The 21403-nt window shown below is 50.7% G+C and overlaps 5 protein-coding genes across 5 annotated transcripts, besides 1 other annotated feature; 3 read left to right on the forward strand and 2 right to left on the reverse strand.

Moving 5' to 3' along the window:
• Positions 1–556: 556 nt before the first annotated feature.
• PODANS_4_1350 (uncharacterized protein) lies at positions 557–2735 on the forward strand (the record flags this gene model as incomplete). The annotated part of the gene is made up of 4 exons (XM_001903713.1): positions 557–925; positions 994–1081; positions 1151–1389; positions 1455–2735. The coding sequence occupies 4 exons, from the start codon at positions 557–559 to the stop codon at positions 2733–2735; spliced, it is 1977 nt and encodes a 658-aa protein (XP_001903748.1).
• A 219-nt stretch (positions 2736–2954) lies between these two features.
• PODANS_4_1360 (uncharacterized protein) lies at positions 2955–5369 on the reverse strand (the record flags this gene model as incomplete). The annotated part of the gene is made up of 1 exon (XM_001903714.1): positions 2955–5369. The coding sequence occupies one exon, from the start codon at positions 5367–5369 to the stop codon at positions 2955–2957; it is 2415 nt and encodes an 804-aa protein (XP_001903749.1).
• Positions 5370–8109: 2740 nt separating this feature from the next.
• On the reverse strand, positions 8110–9101 carry PODANS_4_1370 (uncharacterized protein; the record flags this gene model as incomplete). The annotated part of the gene is made up of 2 exons (XM_001903715.1): positions 8110–8562; positions 8616–9101. The coding sequence occupies 2 exons, from the start codon at positions 9099–9101 to the stop codon at positions 8110–8112; spliced, it is 939 nt and encodes a 312-aa protein (XP_001903750.1).
• Positions 9102–10403: 1302 nt separating this feature from the next.
• On the forward strand, positions 10404–11851 carry PODANS_4_1380 (uncharacterized protein; the record flags this gene model as incomplete). Its single annotated transcript, XM_001903716.1, has 2 exons — positions 10404–11237; positions 11288–11851. 2 exons carry the CDS (start codon positions 10404–10406, stop codon positions 11849–11851), a joined length of 1398 nt encoding a protein of 465 aa, XP_001903751.1.
• Positions 11852–12376: 525 nt separating this feature from the next.
• Positions 12377–12488, forward strand: a tRNA (tRNA-Leu).
• A 1282-nt stretch (positions 12489–13770) lies between these two features.
• On the forward strand, positions 13771–14996 carry PODANS_4_1390 (uncharacterized protein; the record flags this gene model as incomplete). The annotated part of the gene is made up of 2 exons (XM_001903717.1): positions 13771–13911; positions 13983–14996. Coding segments are annotated over 2 exons (1155 nt in total), but the record flags the coding sequence as incomplete, so codon positions are not given.
• Between the last annotated feature and the right edge of the window lie 6407 nt (positions 14997–21403).

A 21403-nucleotide genomic window follows, 5' to 3' on the forward strand; every position in this document is an offset into this window, starting at 1 on the left:
GACGTTTGAAGTGTTCGGACCAGAAGACTTGTGGGACGAGATGGGACGGGATAGTCAAGTAATAGATAGAAAAGAGTCAGAGTCGAGGTCAAGTGGTTGCTGAGTCGTAAGACAACTTGCGAGGGAGGCGCTGTCTTTTGTAAGCAGCACTTCCAATGAGCGAAAAGTTTGCCCCTCTTGAAAAAGTTATTATGGGACGGTGCCAAGACGTCAAACACTGCGCCGTTGGCATCTCGGATCAAATCATGGCAAGACAATGGCCAGGCACAGTGGAGACTTGAAGGAAAATATCGCAACCTGGAGCCTCAAAGGGCGCGCCCTTTTGCCCTGGGCAATCGAGACGCCGTGTGCCTCTCTTCCAGGCTCATGTTGGAACTGCGCCGACCCCGGCCCCTCCTTTGCCCCCCGACCTGCCGTCACTTCACTATGCCGGTCTGTTCCGTCAGACGTGGGATGTGGGACGAGGGTGGCATTTGAATGACAGATGAGCCGAGGAAAGGAATGGAAGGACCTTTTTCTTCAAGAAGAAACCTGGAAGTCAGCAGAGCACTGAAGTATGCGGCTGCAATCGATCAAGATGCACAAAAAGATCTTGTCTTACCCCGCCATTAGCCGAGGACCGTGCACACCCGGGCCTCAAGCTCGGGCCAACTGGTGTTTGAGAGTCTTCGAAAAAGTGCCAAGGCTGAAATGCCAAGACAAATTGGTGCCCTGTCTCGTCATCCGAATGCCAAGGCTACCGCTGTCCCACAGCACGCCCCAGCCTGGTTCTGGCGGCACCTCAACGGCCGCAACGACGACGCTGACGACAACAACAGGGCCCCGGGTTTATGCGCCGATAACTACAAACACCTGCTTCTTCGAGGACGCCAACATGGCAGTCCAGCAGCATGTCCTGAACTGGCTGTACAGTGTCTTGACAAGTGTATGTTCCAATTGCTACCTCGATATCGCGATAGAGCCATACTAACTGCTACCCCTCTCCGCCAACAGGAATATCGGGATGTCAACCGTGCCTACAGCGATGTTGCCCAGGCCCTCGCGCAATATCCCTCCCTCTCCCCGAGGACCGATGTCCACAGTATGCTCATGCTGCCTCGATGAATGATTGCGCGCGCATGGCCAGCTCACTGACGATGCGCTGCGACAGCCTTCCCCAACGGTTCATCAGCTCTCCTCCTTCGCCTGACTGGCACCATCCCCGTCCTGTTTCGCCGCACAACATATCGATTCCCGATATCACTATGGGTTCCCCATGCCTACCCGCAGGAAGCGCCCCTGGTCTACGTGACCCCGACCGAGAATATGATGGTGCGCCCCGGCCAGCATGTTGATCCGCAGGGACAGGTCTACCATCCATATCTCGCGGGCTGGGCTGGGTTTTGGGACGTATGTGCTCTTCCGGACGATACTATGGGGTTATCTGGGACTCGAAGCTGATTATCCCGTTGCAGAAGTCTAGCATTCTCGACTTTCTCGCCATTCTGCGAGATGTCTTTGCCAAAGAGCCGCCAGTAGTGGCTCGACAGCCAGGGGGACCGCCGCCTCCACCAGCTCAGCAATTGCAACCGGCATCACCACCTCCTGTTCCTCCCCTCCCGCCTGATCTCGCCGCCAGGCCATCAAGTCAGGCTCAACACCACAGCCCGGAAAATGCGCCGAGACCACCACCTCCTCCACCAAAACCCGGCATGCAAGTCGACCCACGACAACCTCCTGTCCAAGGGTCACCTCGAGCCGGTCCCCCAGTACCTCCACTACCACCAAAACCAGGACGTCCTATAAGCCAGTATGCCGGTGAAGATCCAAGACTGCACCATGAGCAACAAGCGAGACCGGGTCCATCACGATACGACACAGCACCCCCATTACCACCCCAAGCGCCCCGGTCTCCTCCGGTACCACCACGTCCCTTCCACCCTCCAGTCCAGCAACAACCACCACCACCACCAGGCCCCCAATACCAACGTTCTCCCCCTCCACCAAGCAACTACTCCCCGGGACCCCCTCAACCCCCTTACCTCCCCAACGACACTCGCCGCTCCCTCCCTCCACAACAACAATTCACCCCCGTCCACCAACAACAATGGCAACAACCCCAAGCTCAACCTCCCATCCAACAACCCCCACCACCCCAACCCAACCCCCCCGTCCCAGACATCATGGACTCGGAAGACCTAACTCTTTCCATTCCACCCACCACAACCTCGGCGCCACCCATCCCCCCAAACCCTGAAAAAGACGCGATCCTCCGCCAGCTCGCCTCAACACTGTTTACACTACGGCAGCAGGCCCGTGACCAGAACAGCTCCTCCCTTGCAGGTCTGCAATCGCAGCGGCAAGCCATGGCGGCAGCAAGCCAAAGAATGCAAGCTGAGTCGGCGCAACTGACTCAGCTTTCGAACCTCCTGACGTCCAACACGTCCATCTTGCAGGACTCGCTCAGAAAGGCAGACGCAGTGATTGAGAGCTCGTCTCGTCTTCCAGAGCCGAATATTGACGAGCTTTTGGTGGCTCCGACAGTGGTGGGGAACCAGCTTTACGATCTTGTCGCCGAAGAGAGGGCGTTGGCGGATGCGATTTTTGTGCTTGGGAGGGCGGTGGAGCGGGGACGGATCGCGCCGCAGACATTTGCGAGGTTGACGAGGAGTTTGGCGCGGGAGTGGTATCTCAAGAAGGCGCTGGTGAAAAAGATTGGGGTTGGGATGGGGTTGAGTACCGGTGTTGGGTACTGAACTGTCGCAAGATAAATGGAAAAAAAAACAGGCAGTTGATAAGAAGAGAAGCGTTCATCTATTATTTATCTAATGCTACTTGGTACTTTCCAGCACAAGGCCGACTATCGGTTGTCTTGTGTGTCCTATCTTTCGTCTTAAACATGTCTTAACAATGATCCAAGATGTGTCTAATCCTCCCCAAGAGTTCTCTTCTCTCCTCAAACAAAAAAAAAAAAGCTACAGCTTGGGCCAACCCATGGTTCTCTCTCCCTGTCCTTGCCCCAAAACAACCCTCTTACCACCATCCTCTCCAGCCTCTCCACCACCACCCCTAGTCTCCTCCTCCTCCCACCTCCTCCAATCAACAACCCTCGACGGCCTAGGATGCTGCAACCTACAATTCGGCGTAGCAACAACAACATCCCAATCCTCTTCCCTATTCCCTCCTCCTCCTCCCCCAACCACACTCCCCTCCCGACTACTCCTCTCCTGCATCATCTTTCTCGGACTGATTAAATTCCCCCCTCCCGCCTGATGCCTAGCAGCACTCGAACTAGCCCTCCGTTCCCTCAACCGTCTCCCGATCCCCAATGCCGCCGCCGCCGCCCTCTTCCCCCAGCTCAAACTGGAACGTCTGCTCCCCCCTCCCTGCTTCACCGCGTGCACCAGATCTGGACTCAAGACCGGGCCCACACCGCCAGCTTTATTCCTCCACGCTTCACCCCCCTTTTTGCCCAAGGAGGAGTGGTATAAACTCTGCTGAAGATGCTTCTTTGTAACAGCTACAGGACGCTGTACCTCTGCTGTTTCATGGCCGGGCGTGACATTGCCAGGGGAGTAATGACTAGCCGTGGGACTAACGCTAATGATTGAGGTGGTAGTAGCTTGGTGAATAACAACACCACCCTTCAAAACAGGCGGTGAATCGCGGTGGTGGTGAAAGCAATTGCCATCACCTGTGACTGGGATTATATCCCTCGTCCTGGATAAAAAGGCCTTGTCCAAGAATGGATCAGAAACCGCCATGGTGGGGGCAGTCGTGCTCGTCTCCCAACTGTGTTTCGTCTCGAGGGTGCCATAGCTCTTCCTGTCGGGAAGGATGCGGCCATCTCTTGCGCTGGTGGGGTGGAAAAGCGTCGGCTTGGTGGTGGCAGTCTTGTTGACGAGTTCGGCGGAAGAAGGCGGTTCATAGCTAGGTTGTGGTGCTGGCTTGGAAGAGATGGGCTCTTGTTGTTTCCCCGCCGGCGCAGGATTCGTCCGCGGAACCCTCCACATGGTCCCCTTGACAAAAAAGCTCGAGTCACGCCTAGGAGTGAGAGACAGCCCGTCTGGCTTTGCAGTGGTGGTGGTATTCGCGCGCAAGACTCTGCTGCCCAGAGGCTTGCCGGCGGTGCTCTGCTGGACAACCCCGACGCTGTGTCTTGTTGTGATGGTCACCTTCGTCGTACCCTCAGCGGTCTTCATCCCAGCCGCCGCCGGCTTGCTCTCCCTCCGTCCCGTCAACGACAATGCTCTCAGCGCCCTTGCTCCTCGTCTCAACTCAGACATCGAAGGCCGTCTCACCGAATTGCGAGACTTCACCAGCTTGTTCGACGATGACCCTCTGCTCTTCTGAGACCCCGAGGTCGAGCTCACCGTTCTCGGACGACTAAGGTGTTCAAACAAGCCGATCCTATCCTTGACAGGAGACTCCTTGGTAGCAGTACCTTCCCCAGCACCATCTTGGGACAAGTTTCCATACCCTCTCGACGACTTGCGAAGTGCCTCCTCCACTTTGGCCGGAAAAGGGGTCGTAGACCTTCGGGAGAAGGAGGAAGAAGAAGCAGTAGTGCTGCTCGAGTCGCGGTGTGTCCTGACAGCAACTGTGGTGGAGACCATGATGGGAAGACTGGGTCCGGATTTGACAGGAGCGGTCTCCCGTCTGGTTCTCCAGTGTTGTAAAAAAGGCGACGGTGGTGGTCCTGGTAGTATCCTCCGTCCGACACCGCTGTCACTGAGGCGGGCCACCGCCTTTTCCTTTGACTGCTTGGTGGGACTTTCGTTGGGAGGAGGCTTGACGGTGGAGATTTTGACAGAGAGTGTTCGTGCTTGGAGCAGCGGTCTCGATGGGGTGCTTCCCAATTTGCCCCCGTGTTCAAAGGCTTCAGCGAGGGCTCGAGTGCGTCTTCTGTTGATGGGCTCGCTGGCTGGCGCTTCCGTGTGGTCACTGTTGCGTGCCCTCGGCGGTGTTTCGGAGCTCGGGTCCTTGCGTTTGTTTGCCTGACCTGGCTGGGCTTGGTAGATTCGTTCTGAAATCGCTTTCTTGTTTGGACTGGCAGACTCGCTCTTGGGATGCTTTGACACGGACGACTTGGCTGACGACCCAGCCAACACAGCTTGCTCAAAGGCCATGCGCAAATCCGCCACGCTGTGTCTGTTTCTCTTGACGGTATTTTCCACCTCTCGTCCTACCTCGATGGATGACTGGCTCTGTTGCTTGCCTCTGACTGTCGAGACACTGCCGCCTGCCTTGGGATCCATCTCGCTCGTCCTCGACGCTCTGAGGCTTGCAACAGCTTTGGCGTGCTCGACAAAGACCGGCTTGGAAGAACTCACTGCTGCACGAGTGATGATGGGCAAGGTAAAAGGGTCACCACCTCCTTGTTCAAACATCTTTCGTCTCTCGGCAACAAGCTTGGGGTCCCAACCCTTCCTCTCTTCGGGCACAACGCCACTGTCTCGCTTCTGTTCATCATGCTGCCGCTTTAGCTGGAACAGCGTGGAAGGTACCTAATCTTCCGTGTTCCCTGACTTTTGCTGATGGCGGATTATGAAGGGACTGGCTTCCAGGCGGGAAACCTTCTTGATCGGCGAGCTCGACTGCGGGTACATTGGCAGGCCGTCAGAACCGTGAAGCTTGGGTCCAGCAGCTGGCGTCGGTGTTCTTGGAGATATTGCTTCCCTTTCTGGTCTCTCTGCTTCGGAAAATGGGATGGCAATACGGGGGGGTTTGGTGAAAGGCGAGCCCTCGGTAAAGATGGGTCGAGGCTCGGTTCGCGGTCGTGCTCGGTTTTGCTTCTGGGTGTTCAGGGCAGTCGCTGCCGCTGGTTTCAACGGCGACGGGCCGTGGCGAGTCTCTTGTGCAATGACTTTGCTTACTGCGTCGGCAATCTCAAACTTGGACACCAGGCTGGCCAGGCCGGGCGCTGTGCTTCGAGCCGGGGGTGTTAGTTCCAGGAAGGCCATGCCCTCCATCCCGCGGTGCACATTCGGGCGGCGGGTTGCAAGGGTGGGTGTCTCGTGGGCGTGGACGCTCTTCGCGGGCGAGGTAAAGGAGCTTTGAGTGCTGATGCTACTGTCGCCATAACTTTTGCGTGGGAGTCGGAGGGGCTCTGGTTTGAGTTTGGAATCGGAGTAGTCTCGCTTGGTGCTTCTTGTTGGGAGGCCTGTATCGTTGAGCGTCAGTGTCGGGATTTGGGTGGCCATTTCGGTTTCAGTCGCAGTTTTTGTGGCAAAGGGTCCAGTGTAGGAGTAACGAAGATGCGGGCAGAGATGGATGACTGAGGCTGGTTTTGCTTCTGTGATGGAGTTAATCCGAGCGCCCAGGTGGTTGAGGATGGAAGGACCAGTTTCCAGGATACGCGATCACGTTCGGGTCCCAGCAGCTGGGCATCGCTCCTTCCATCTAATATCAGGTAACGTCACTTCTATCTTTCCTGGTCCCGCTCAGAAAGACACCATTGGTAACCTCTTCGCGGCAAAATACGCCCAGTAAAACACAGCATTGTCCCGCGATGGCGTTCCCACCAAATCCTCAGCCAGCGCAGCCAACACCCAGTCAGTGTAAAAGGCAAACAGAACGCTCAACATGAACACAGCAACTCCTGTCGCTGCCAGACAACCGACTCCCACAATCCCCACGCATCCTCCACTTCCGCTCATCATCAGCCATGACAGGACAATCGCCACCAGGACCATCAGGAGCACAACACCCCCAAACACCCCAGTAATGATCCTCAACTGCTGGTTCCCCATGATATGCTTCGACACGATATTCATGATGCCCACAAACCCGACGACGACCCCAAGCACATACAACGGGACCCAATACCACACCCGATGATACCTCCCCTTCAGCCCTGGCAAATGATACCCATGCCATTCGTCGTCATCACCATCGTCCTCCCGCTGAGTCAATCTAACCCTACTCCCCGTTCCCATCGGCACTTTGAGAGGGTAGTAATGCCCCAAATGCACATCCGCCGCCGAAGTCCTCGGTCCAGGACGGTCATCCGTTGGTGTCCTCTGATACGTCGATTCGGGATAGTCATAGCCGTACCCACCATCCCCATACGCAAAGTACCCTTGCTCCTCCTCCACAACCTTTGGCTGCTTTTCTTTCTTGGGCTCATCATGTGTCTCCAATGCCGCCTGGATGGTCATGCCCGTTAATGTGACCGACAACACCAGCTTCCATACTGCGACCAAGATAAACGGCCATGTGCGTCGACATCTCGCCACGGTTAGTGATGTCAAGACAAGCGTAATGACAAACCCAATGGCAGCAACAGAGAGGTTGAACCGTCGATGTTTGAGCCGTTTCCAGACGAGAATTGGGTTTCTACCGCGGGAGAGCATATACGCAGTGAAGTAGGTGAGAATGTGGCTGGCCATTCCGATGGCGCCGTAGGGGAGTGCGTAGCATTGGATTTGCTCCTGGACGGTGCCGCCGTCCTCGTAGGGGTCTTTGGAGAGCCATTCGCTCAGGCTAAACGCTTGACATGGGCGAATGAGCAGGGCTGTAGAGAAGAGGAAAAGATTTCGTATTGGTACTCTTGACATTTTTTTTGGTATTTTCTAGAATGAAGCATGATGGCGCGACGCATCCAAAGTTGGGGATGGTGTTGTTTTAACCAACACAGCTCCCGTCCAGCTGGAGATGGCTGCCTCTTGGTATTGGTCTTGGGATAGCCGGCCTGCATGATGGCGCCAGGGGCTCAAGAGAGAGCCTCACAATGTGGTACCAGAGGTTTCCCTTGAAGGTGGGTGATGTTCAAAATGCGGCCAGAATTGCCAGGCATTTTGCCCAATTTGACTTGAGCTGCATGCCTCATTATGCAGATCGACTTTGCAGTTCTTGTACACCTACGATCTCACCCATTCGCACAGAATCAAGGCCGTCTTCAAAGATCTCGCAAGGCTCTGTGCAACCCAACAATGCATGTCTCCCAGAGTGCACCCAGCGCATGCATAGCCGAAGCCACAGAAGTCGTGGTGTGCTTCATTGGCGCCAATGGTAGTCAACCCACGCTAAACACCCGGAGCAAATGCGGCACAGCCCCCTGTGATGGAGCAAGCGTTGATGGTTTGGAGGGCCAAGCCTCTATTGAAGTTTCACCGACTTATCAACTCTTCATTTGTGCTTCTCATTCACCGACGTTGATATCAAATCTCTGGATAAACATCTCTGCACAGCGTCAGCGACTTCCACCGTGACACAAGGCAAGGAAAATACCCACATCCTCCGATTCAACGGCATTTCCCTCCTCACCTTGGCCAGCAGCTCCCTATCAATCACAGCAGTAGCAATCTCTGGCTCTGGATTGTCTTCTCCTTCACGCCCCTTGATCTCGGCCACGATCTTGCCCCATGGATCAACAATCATGCTGTGCCCGTAACTAACCCTCTTCTCATTATGTCTCCCGACCTGCGCAGCAGCAACGGCATAAGACTGTGTCTCTATCGCCCTCGCCCGTAAAAGCACTTCCCAATGTGCCTTTCCTGTTGGGACTGTAAAAGCAGAAGGATATGTGATGATCTCTGCGCCCCTTCGTCGCAACGCCAAACTCATCTCCGGGAAGCGCATCTTGCACGTTGTCAGCAAATGATCACTCTCCGGCATATAACGAGAAGACAAACATCAAAACAAATCGCACTCCCCACCCTCCCCACCCCCTCTACGTCCCACACCTCCCCGACCTTCTCCCCCGCCTCAACCACTGCACTCTCCTTCAACACCGGCCCTCCGCTCTCCCCCAGGTCAACATCAAACAAGTGCACCTTCTGATAGGTATGAACAATGTGGCCGTTCTCATCTATCCAGATCACCGTGTTGCGGATCTTGGTCTTGGGGTCTGTCCAACTTGGCTCGTGGATGCCAACGTGGATGGCCAGTTTGTGTTTTTTGGCTTCGGCGCGGAGGCCGGTGACGAACTCGGATTTGTTGGTGGGCTGGCAGAGGGAGAGGGACTCGGTGGGGGAGGAGGCAATGTAATCGGAGGCTTCGGGGAGGAAGAGGGCTTTGCAGTTGAGGGAGGCGGCACGGGCGATGAGGGTGCGGCATTGGGTGAGGTTGTGGGGGAGGGAGGAGGTGGATGTCAGTTGGCCGATGGCTATGAGGGACATTTTTTAGAAGACTTCCAGGTGTGAAATGAGGACGGCACGAAGGAAGAAGGTAAAGAAAACCAATCCCGTGGGCTGAGTACAGGCCGAATGTGAACGAGTGAGATGAGGCTCTCAGTCAGTAGCTGTTTGTGTCGATGTTGAGAGTGACAGAGAGCAAGCATCGGGCACTGTGGGGGAGCTCGCCCCGTTATCGGATTTGTGGGGCCGGCCCGGATAGCGACCTCTTCGGCTCCGGAGATGGCGTCATTTTGTTGGACACCAAACATGGTGAAAGTAATGGGGAGATTACTCTGTCGCATCACTTTTGCGGTGCAGACACTGGCCATTATCTTCCCCAGTTGGGATAGCTTCGGGTCGGGGCCTGGCATCACACTGCGAAGGGCGACGACATGAACCCCCTCAGCCACCTCAGCACCACTGCTCCAACATTACCCCTTTATCATTGCCTGGACAGTCGCCTGCAAATATGAAAGAAGTTTTTTCAATCGGCTTTGACTGATGAGCTGGAGGAAGAGCTGACAAAAGCGTGTCACCATTCATCTCACCACCGGCAATCCATGGCACCAAATGAAGTCACATCATCCGGACCAGTAGCAAAAGGGAGGACCGGTTACGAGACTTCCAGTTTTATCATCTTCATCAAACCTCTGAAGCGACTTGTCAGTCTTCACCTGGTCCTAAATTGAATCGACTTGCGGTGGTGAAGCACAATGTGGGTCTGGGTCAACAACAATGCTAAGACGACAATCCTAAGAGCACACCCCAAACACACCATTGCGGCCACCACTGCGCCCAAATCAATGGTCTGTTTTTCACCACCAGACTTTCATTGTCCTAAACTCTGGTAGCATTATCCCGCCCGATCCGCGCCCTCTTAGAAGCCATGATGGGCTCCAAAATATGACCACGCAGCAACCTCGTGGCCAGGCTTGCTCCTGCTCCATTTCCACCAGATCCATTGCGATTGTTTACTACCAAGCAACAATCCTATGGAAAAGGAGAAGTATTTACATACAGCCTACCCACCATCCATTATTTACTTTGCCATTCACCATCACCAGTTCCTCGGTCCTCAAATACTTCTCCAGCATGGGTTTCAAGCAGCTCTTTCTTTTCCACTAAACACCACAGCCAACGTGGACTTCAGTCAAATCGACAACTCTCTTGATCTTTTTTTTGTCTAGAGCTGTGCCGCCTCGACATCAACGATCGCTTCACGGTATCCAGCCAAGCCCACGCAAGTGCGCCTCAGCAACATCAACAACCCCCAAGATCAGGGAGATCAAGGACACTCTCTTCAAGATGTCTACCCCAACCTCCACCACCCTCGCCCCGGGGCCTCCACCAACAAACTTCAACCCCTCAACCCAAACCTTCATCCTCCTCGCCCCGGCCCCCCCATCAGGCGAACTCGCCCCCGTCCCCCTCACCCCAAAGGAAGTCTCCGAAATCTACGCCGACGCCTCCTCCCTGTCGATCCTCTACGGCTCCCAAATCGGGGCCTGCATCTCCATCCTCGCCGTCGTCCTCCTCATGACCCCCCTCCCACGATTCAAGCGCTGGCCGACAATTATCTCCATCCTTGCCCTCGCGCTCAACACGACGAGAATGGTCCTCCTCAGTTTGTTTTACCCGTCCTCCTGGGCGTCGCTGACGGCGCTTTTTCTCGGGGATTACTCGGCCGTCTCGCAGAACGATATCAATATCTCTGTTGTTGCCACGTTGTTGTCTGTCCCGGTCACGATGCTGATCTATGCCGCGCTGTTTGTGCAGGCGTGGAGTATGTTGAGTTTGTGGAGGGATGTGTGGAAGTGGCTTGCCGTTGGGGTGAGTATCGGGGTTGGGTTGGTCACTGTTGGGTTCAACTTTGCGGGTGCGGTTATTCAGGCTAGGGGGGTGTTGGGGATGACGGTGCCAAGGGACGGGGTGTGGGTGAGGCAGGTTTATTTGGGGATGATGACGGGGGGGATTTGCTGGTTTTGCTTCTTGTTTAATGTTAGGTTGGTGATGCATATGTGGGAGACTAGGAGTGTGCTGCCGGGGTGGAAGGGGTTGAAGGCGATGGATGTGTTGGTTATTTGTAATGGGGTGTTGATGTTTGTGCCCGGTACGTCTTTTGTGGTTGTTTGTCTTTGGGTGGGTGGACGGGACTGACAAAAGAAATAGTGGTCTTCGCAGCATTGGAGTTCGCCTCCTTCACCAACTTTGAATCGGCCTCTTTGACGCAGACGTCTGTTATTGTTGTTCTTCCCCTTGGGGTGTTGGTCGCGCAACGGCTTGCTGCGGCACCGTCACGATACGCCTCGCCGACTGGCACAACCACCGACATGACCGGCAGCTCAAGCATGGGCTCCAACCCCCGATCGAGAAACCAAACCTCCAGCATGGCCACCCAGCGTCCACTCCTCAGTCACGACCGTCGTGGCAGCGCAGCCTCCTACAACGCCCACGGCTTCCAAGGCAAGAACCACGTTGCTGTTTCTGCTGACCAACAACAATGCCCCCGCCGTCACACCAGAAAGGACCACCCTGACGATTTGATCATGGAGGAGGAGAAGCCGAGCAGTCAGCACCACAGCCCTTTTTCGCCTTTGTCACCTACGTTTGGAGAGAAGGGAGGCGCTGGTTTGAGGATGCCAGATGCCGCTGGGCAGGAAAATAACAACGGGGGTGTGATGGTTGAGAGGGAGATTAGGGTGGAGAGGGACGGCTTGAGCGCGGCGGAGGTGAGAAACTCGGATGGCTCGTAGAGCGGGACCAGTCTGATGTCGCTGAGGTCGTTGAGGAGTCCCAGGAGTCCGAGGTGGATAGTTTGAGACGGATGGGAGACAAAATGGGCGGGGTTGTTTATTCGTTTCATTCCTGGTGGTAGTTTGGTAATTATCTTCTTGTTTCTTCAGAACCATCTTTTTCTTTTCTTCGCGGTGTGATGTCGGTCGGTATTGTGATACTGTGCTTGTTGCACATGGATGTACTTATACCCTAGTTTGCAATTTTTGATGGGGAATATCCGATTTCAATGGTACCACCTGACTTAATCATGACATGGTGATTGGTGTTGTGAGGTGTGATGTCTGGAAGCATCGTGAAGTGAAGGCATTTCTAGCCCCAAATCATTAAATGACTTTGAGTTCATATGACTGTACCAAAAAATATACAGCCCTTAATGACAAAAGTCTATCTTCATTTCATATGAAGTATCTTGCACCTGCACCTCTGCGTCCCATCGCATCTCAATCATGACGCATAGCTCGAGCCCAGATCACCATCGAACTGGTTGTTTGGCCGAGCGGTCTAAGGCGGTAGACTCAAGATAACATCTTCCACTCAGAAATGAATGGTATTCTACTCTCGAAAGAGGCGTGAGTTCGAATCTCACAGCAATCATCACTTTTTGCACCACCTCCACTAACGGTGGAGGCTTTCTCGCTGGGTGCCACCTGTGGGATTCGGTAGATAATGGTGTTGGGAAACAAGTCAGATCTATGCAAATGGGAGCATGAGGTTACAAGACAGCTTGGTTTGTTACTTGGATCTTCACGAAGGTGTAAGAGCTGTTTGCCTGGGGTTGACAGAGACCAGTGGCGAGAGAAGTGCTCATCCTTGAGTAGAAGATTTAGGGGCCTCAAGGAAAACCTTTTCAGATACTTGGATGCTTGAACATATGTCTTAAAGTCGTTCAGAGAAAGAAGAGATACTAGTTGATGGATGATGAAAAGTCTTTTCAAGATGCTCGAAAGAATTGCGACTCAAATGAGAAGCAGTAAAGGGGCAGACCGACACTATAAGAAAATTAAAGATGACGCGCGCCTTTGCTATTCTCTCTTACTTCTCCCTCTTTGGATAACCTATAGTGGCTCTCCAGGTTGTCACGTGCGGTCAACGTGATTCTTACCTTATCAGTTGATGGCGGGCAGGATGCGCTAATGGCAAGGTGCATGAACCGACATGTCAAACTGCGATTTCTCACAGAGACGTGCGATCAACAACGTCGTCGTGCAGCTCTAGTTTTCGTTTTGCACCATGCAGATGTGCCACTAGATGCATCCCCAATTGGCTCGGATGGAATCGGCCCCCGCGTTCATGGCCCCGGCGGCGACTACACATCCCATTTCTCTCGGGCACCTCACTGCCAGATCTTCCAGAGGCCGAGTACATAACCGAGTCCGGTGGCGGTGACGGTCTCTCGTCCGATCCCTGCGTCAACCCTAACCCATATCAGGACCCAACAAGCAAAAAGGAAAAGAGACACTTCTTGAAAATGCCAGGCACGAGTGGCACGTCGAGATGCCAAGGCAGGGTTCAAGACATGTCTGTCAGTCAAACGTGGATCAGCCCACAAGTGACTTGTCAGAGACAGACCGGCGATTTCGGAGCCCGTGATTGGCTGTGGCTGTCTTTGTGTGCCCCAAAATGAAAGGACCCGGGGAAGCAGCAGAAGCAACGTGGGTTGCCCCCATGCCCGCCGCCAGCCAGCGCGACTGGCACACAAACAGGGCTCCAGGTCTCCGGCAGTGATTGCTCCTTATAAGGCGTGCCGGTTCCCAACCCGCATCACGCCTCTCACCAGACAAACACACACACACACACACACCCAAACGCTGTCGTTTTTGGTCGAGGAGGGATTGTATTCTGACGCCCGCGCTGTTTCTAGACAGTTGCCCGTTACGTCAGGAACATTCGTCTCAAGGAAGAGCCAAGGAGAGGAAGAATGGCGACCATGAACCCGACGGCTGTTTGGGGTACTGATCCCGAGAGGGGCCAGGCCCTGATGATGGGGGTGCACGGGCTCTCAACCAGATGCCCAACTGTGAGTCCATCCTGGTGGTGTCCCATCCAATGAATGCGGGGAGAGCGTTTGGCTGACAAGAAATCCGACAGACAGCGCCCAACGTCAACTTGTACTTTTCCAATCTTGCCACGGTGGGAGCCGGCACTGATGAATGGGGTCTCGCACCAGCAGCATGCCAGATTCCCAGTTTTTCGGGCCCGCATCCGCACACGGCGCCCTTTGGTTTCCATTATGTCCCTGACGATCCTGGAGGCTGCTTCACCACAACACCACCGCTCCCCGCCTTCCAACCGCCTGGTGTCACCAGCCACCCCTCTTGTCCCATCACCACCTCGTCCTCCAGCACCGGACAGTTTGGAAACAACTCGTCCGGAAATGGCTATTTTGCCCATCACAACCCTGTTGCCCCTGTCACGTGGACGGCAGAAACCGACAAAGCCACCACCAGCATAAGCGAGCGCGAGCGCAGCCTCTTCCCTTTCCAGCACCAGCTGCAGCCAGGTGACACCACCATTCGCACCACCGACGCCTCGTCGTTCTCGTCGGCTTCAACCCACAGCCCGTTGCACTCACCGACTTTTACCGCGAGTCCCGGAGGAAGAAATGTCTCATGGTCCGCTTCATCGTGTGCTTCGTCGCCACCACCACCTTGTGAAAAGAGCGGTGATGATTATTTTGCCTCTACCGCCACCATCGTCCCCATGGATGCCGGCAACGTCTCCTCGATTACCACCCAGCAAATCCCTCTCAAACCCAGCAGCCGCGTGATTGCAGCTTCCCCGTTGACTGCGCCGAGCCAGACGCAGACGTTGGAGGAATACGAAAGCAGTCGACGGTTGTGGCACAACCAGATTGGCAAGAAGTACCGGACTAAGCTGAATGAGCAGTTTGAGAACCTGCAGCTTGTTTTGCGGCTGTATGATGAGGATGGGGAGGACACCGACACAGAGGGTCCGAACATCAATGTCAAGGGGCGGTCTATCAACAAGGCTAAATTGTTGGACATGGCGAGGCAGAAGTTGGAGGAGTTGAGGAATGAGAGGAAGGCTTGGAGGCAGGAGAAGAGGGCGTTGATGGAGAACTTGGGGATGAGTGAGGAGTAATGGACGTGAGGTGGGTAGACTGGACGCTCATTTTGGGTAATTCGGTGGGAGAGGGGGACGTCGCTCTTTTGTGATGCCAAAGGAAGGAAAGGAGAGACAGCAGCTTACAGATAGATGGATGCTCGGTTTGGTGTGTGCGTTTTTTTTAAGGCTGAGCTGCCGATGTAAAGACCTGATAGTTTGTAGATCAGACTGCAGGAATACGATGAGCTCTCTTTCTAAGCTTTTTGTTTGGGTTTTTGTTGGTTCTGAGGTGGTGTCAACTTTGGCTAAGACGGCACGGGGATTAGTGAAAGAATGAAGAGATGAGGTAAGAAAAGAGTCACAAGAAAAAGAAGAAAGAGATAATCTGGGGAGGAAGGAGATAATCTGGGGAGGAAAGAGATATGCTAGAGGTGATAATGACTCAATAGTTAATCTTAATCTCATTGTCGATGGTTATTGGGGTGTTGTTATTCCAGCGATGCCTCTTGTGCTCTTTTAGATACATGTCTTATACGTGATAATTTATAAATTCCCCATCAGTGACTCGAGGACTGTAAGTGGCTCTTACTAGTAAGCAGGCTTGCCCAAGACGGCCAAACCTTCAAATTGTGTCGCCATAGAGCGAAGGTCTCAATGCTTCCGCAACCTGGAAGGCTTTCATTCTCAAAGAGAACTCAGGATCTTCAACCACTATCATAGAGAGGTTGAATCAGGTCAATTATTTCGCGGAATAACCTAGTGGATTGTGAGTGCACGTGCAAGACGTTGAGGTTGAGCATCTCAGCAAAACTGCCCGTAGGTAACTTCTGGGTACGACCTCCACCTATCTGCAAGTGCCTGTACAGCGGATCGCTCGACATATCCTTTTTGGTTCTCACATTATGCCATTTCGGTGCCTAAAGTGCAACCTGAAAGAATTCGGTGCCGACTTGGTGAACATCCATTGACTTGTGTTTAGGTTACCTACCGACACACTTTTAAGTTGTAGGCATGGTGATTGTGAGACCAGGCAGGCCAACCGCCGTTTCACATGTGACGAGATAGGGGGTAGGTTTTTTTGGCTCCAAAAGACATATTTGCGTTGAAACCTGACTGTGCTTAGAGTGGATAGAAGCAGAAGTCCTGAGGACAACCATATGGCGATGTGAGGCTGTATTTTAAATCCGAGATAGAGGCGAGACCTCGAGGTGCGAACCTGTGGGGATACGGGGGTAACACAGCTGTCACACTTACCTTTATATCTCCATGTGCTACGATGAAACAAACATAGTTCCGAGGTTGCTACGTATTTACCTTGGAACAGGCACCTAGGCAAGGCTTGACTACCGACTCCCGTCGGTCCCGGCTTCATGTGAGGTTTCTCAAGGCTGGCAATAAGCGGCTGTCGAAATGGAAGCAGCTAGTTTGTGGAAGAGGAGAGCACATGTCGGTTTGGTGGTTCATAAGCCATTCTCCCTTAAGACAAAACTGCAGGGCCTGCCACAATAGTTAGGTAGAAGCACAAGGGCCGATACGGTGTACAACAGTAACGGATGCGTTTAATGTGTCATTGCGCCTGGTAAATCGAAAAGGCCTTGTGGCGAGGGGACGAAAGATATCGGTTCGTCAAAGGACGTACAGGTTAAACAGTGTAACAGGCTAACGAACCGGAGTACAGCAATGAGCTATGACACAAGGATCGTTGCTGGAATTGAAGGTCAACTGAGCCCTGAGGGCTGTCGTTTAGAGTTCCATACTAACCATAGTATTTATTTAATATAAATTTAGAGTTCACAAGGTAATCTGATAGCTTGCGGACCCTTGTTCGAACCACCACCAAGAGAGCGAAAATAACGTGAGAATCCTCACATAGAACCAGCCTAATCCATAACAGCACAAGAAACTATCTGTAGAAGGCCTAAAGCCTCGTGTCACGAATATGATGTGGACACCCGCAAAGAACAACCAATAGGGAAGAGGAGGCACGGCAGCCAATCAAGAGAAAGGAGGATGGACCAGTAAGAGGTGGATCATCCGGGACATGAAGGAATCATGAGCGATTCCCAGGAATCACTCACGATCCTTAGGAGTCGGTCATGATCCGGGGAGAAACAGAATGATCCAGGCTTGGCATTAGGTCTATATATACGGAGGAACTAGATAGCTTGCAGATAGTTCCGCAGTATGCAATTCACAATTGTATTCACGGCATCTTGTGTTTACATCGAGACATCTTGTTGTGCACTGTTTAGCTGCACCGAACCAAATTGTCAGAAGTTACCTTCAACCCGTATCCCTTTCAGAGGTTCTGTACAGGGGTTCGTCACACGAAGCGAGCGAAAACGAGGGTAATAAGAGTAGAGAAGAGGGCGAAGAATTAAATGGAGAGGAGACCGACTTATAATTAGAGAGTAATAAAGACGAGAAGAAGGTAAAAAAAAATTATAGAGATAGCGTATAGAGAAAGGCCGCAAAGTAAACTTAGGACGAAGAAAGGCGGTATAGTAAAGTAAAGGTTCGAAGCAAATGTAGGATTTCTTAATATACTGGTTTTGTTTTCTGATTTCTTATTACCTAAATTATTTATATTTAATATATCTTTCTTTATTTATTAAGTTAGTTAAACATCTATAGTAATAAGTCTTGCAATTAATATTATAATATTATTCGTAATACTACCTAGATATAAGTCTATGTAGGGGTTAAAAGCAAAGCGAGCTAACTCTAGCTAAAAACGTATTCCGTAAGCCACTCTACATTGGTAGCCAATATTACTCTAGCTTAGCGCTCTATCTTTCCTATTTAGCGGTACTATACGTATTATATACGAGTTCCTTTAAGTCGGGAATCAAACCTTCGGCCAGGTCCTAAATCTCAACCTTTATTAGCTCCCACTCTATAATAATACTCAAGTTCCCCCCGAGCGTTAAGCTCGATCCGACCTATCGTAGCGGGCCAGTAGTTTATCATCTTCACCTTATATTATTTAAAAGCTTTGAAAGTTTTAGACACCCTTTTACGCTTTGTTGGTGCGTTCGACTGTAGCCTAGCATCGTACAATAAGCCCTCGGAACTGGCTAAACAATGGGCGAATCCTGCGGTTAGTGGAGTCGTAATTTCCTAAAGGCACCGAAAGATGTAGGTTCACTCTCAGGCAGGATAGAGCCATCTTGTCTTTCTATCACCCTTCCTTTTTGTTCTGTTCATTAGCGTTCGACTGAACAGTATAGCCGTAGAAAGAATACTTACTATTGTTGTTCCCGCTCGACCGATGATCTGCAGCTACCTTTTTAGGAAGATCTTGTTGTAGTCCGGACTTGTTCATAACAGTGACATGACTGTTAGCACTGGACGAGGGGGTTGTGGTAGTTCTATCACGTTCTTGCTTCCTTAGGATCCTGTCCAAGATATTCTTACGATCATCAGGACCAAGTTTTCTCGTTGCCTCTTGCAAAAATTTTTGTATCCTTTAACCATTTGAGCAGCCCCTAATTTTTGGAGCGGCTCACATGTGACAAGGGCTGTGGTATCAGGGCTTGGAACTCATGGTTCAATTCAGGCTAATAATCTTCAATGGCCTCGAAGAGCGTGATACTGAAAGTGAAGAAGGAAATACAGTCTTGATGATCCTGAACGCGTATTTTATCTTCCCTCGCGTGGCCCGTGCCTTTGTTGGCCTCAGGCCATCGCCAAGTCCTCCAATATCCTTCTGGGCCAGTGGGCTTCCTTTGATAACCGCCTTGCCTCTGATTGTCTGCCTCACTCTTGACGAGAGGCTCACAACGTGCAGCTTCCCCTCCTTAAGGTGATATTTGGCGTTGTTGTTAGTCATGGTTATTGATGGTTGGTGGTCGGCATTTGCCGTGTAACATCACATGCCATGGGAAGGTTTGTGATGTTCTCAAGGGACCGCTGAGTCAACGCGGATGGATGCTCCAGGAGCATGCGCTGTCGAGGAGGGCGCTATTCTTTACTGAGAAGCAGACTTATTGGGAGTGTGGTGAGGGTGTCATGTGTCAGAGTATGACGAGGATGAAAAAGTGAGTCCACTATCCAAGCAACCCCTGAACCCCTATTTCGGACCCACTTCCCCCCTGTTTGCTAACAAGACTCTTTCACAGCCAACTCGCGATGTTTCTTGGTGACCCCAACTTTCCCAACCTAATCTCCAAAGACTCGCAGGGCGAGAAAATACAGCGGTATCAAAAGCTGCATGTATTTACTCGCACCTGTCGCTAACCAACAGCTTTGACCGTCCTCTCGCTGTCGATGGCCTACAAGACCGCATCTTATCCGCGCTCAAGGCAAATGGTGGCTTTGGTGTGTTTGATGAGGGACCTGAGAAGAAGGGACTGCTCAGGAGGACCTTACTCTGGATTCGCGGCAGGGACACGGAGAAGATGGTCAGGATCAAGTTTGGTGTCGAGCAAGCCATTAGCTTTGTGCCTTCCTGGTCGTGCATGGCTTTATGAAGGAGGGATAGAGTACATCATCGTCCGCCGTTTGGGGAGATCCAGTGGTATGAACTGACGAGTCTCTGGTTTGGCGACGCGCGGAGCCTTTCTCCGGCTAGCGATGGGAGGGGGGCTCACAGTCAAGGGTCGTTATTTGCTAAAGCTAGGGACTATGACGTTTCAAGTGCGGGGGATGGGGAAAGGAGGATTGAAATGGATAGTCCTGGGGGTTCGGAGCAGAAGGAGACGAAGTGTGTGGGTTTAGGGTCAACGAGGTCCGTGATGCTTGAGGAGGGGGTGTGTTATGTTATGTTGGGCTGGTGACCTAGGAAAGTCACTGGCTGCGAAAATGAGGCCAAAATTGGCCAGAAAAAAATAGTAAACAAATTGGTATTACAGTAGTTGGTTGTTGGTTAAAAAGTAAACAGTAAGAAAATCCAGCCCCAAGAGCAAACCGGTGTAGGTCTGGGAAAACCTAGGCCCTTTAGTGCCCCACACCCCCCCATAGATAGCACACCGCCGTCTAAAATAAAGCTATCGCTAATATCCTCCGAAGCCTAATATACGTTTAGATTCTTCCACTTCCTTTAACTCCTTTGCCCAATACCCTAGTAGCCTTTTTCCTATATAAATATACGTTCTCCTACATATTTTAAACCGGAAAAATCTCGTATTCTTAATAACTATATAAATTTTATATACTTCTCCCTTTATAGTACCTTTATAAATTTATCTACCGGTATTTTTAATTTAAAAATATATTAAATATTAAATTTTCCTTCCTTTATTTATTTACTTACTTACTTATACCGTATATTAATATACCGGATTTTAATAATATTTTAAGGGTTTAAAACTATAATTTTAACGTTTTTACTATTGGTATATAATATATATAGCTTTAGCTATAGTATATTATAATCTTCTAATATCTTTAATACCTATTATAATAAATACCCTATAAACGTTAAATTAATAAACTTTACTTTTATTATATTTAAAGCGATAAAAATTTATTTCTTACTTTTCTATAATATTAGCCTATTAATTATAAAAACAATATAGTTATTAATAAAATATTTTTAAAATAAAATATTTATATATAAAATATTTATAAATTTTATAAATTTTATATTTTTTACCGAGAACTCGGAGCCTCCTAGTATAATATATAGTTTTTTAATAATAATTAAATATCGAAAAAAATATTTTATTAATTCTAAATAACGTAATAAAGGTTTAAAATTACCTCCGTAAAGGTAATTAACGGTAAAAATAATATTAGACCGAATACCGGTAAATAATTAATTTAATATACCGATTTTCTAAATATATTTCTTTATTTTTATAATTATTTTTTTTATATAAAAAAAAGCTTTAATTTAATTAATTATAGTATAACTATACCGGTTATATTTTTATAATTAAATTTTTTAAATAAAATATTAATATAGGTTACTTAAGATAAATAAACCTATTTTTTTCCGTGGTTTTTTATAATATTAAAACTTAAAATTTTTTTTAATTCGCTTAGTTTCTTAATACTATATTTATTCTTTAGCCTAATAATAATATTTTTAATAATTTTCGTTATAAATATTAATATAAATAAGTTATTTACGTATAGTAGTTTGGGGTGCGGCCACAGGCCTAAGAGTATGAGTAAGGAAGCGGGGCTCTCAGAGGACTTAGGGGTTCAGGGGTCATGTATATAAGCGGTCTGCTTCGGACATTTTATTTTAGATAGGACATTAACTTTTATTCTTTTCTTCGTATTTTGTGCCTTGCACGCGTGTAGGCAATTCTGGCCCTCTGATCAGGCTAATCCGGTGCTTATTATGTGGCCTACGAGCCCATAGTGTCTTTTCTTTGTCCTACGTGAAGTGCGGCCTGCGAGCGAGTTACTGTCACGCAGGTGTGTTCATTCTGAGACCTATTGAGGGTATATTTGTGGTGTTGTGGTTGTTTTGTGTGTTTTCTCACCATTTT

Source organism: Podospora anserina, chromosome 4 (genome assembly GCF_000226545.1).
Source record: "Podospora anserina S mat+ genomic DNA chromosome 4, supercontig 1".
Classification (NCBI taxonomy): Eukaryota; Fungi; Ascomycota; class Sordariomycetes; order Sordariales; family Podosporaceae; genus Podospora; species Podospora anserina.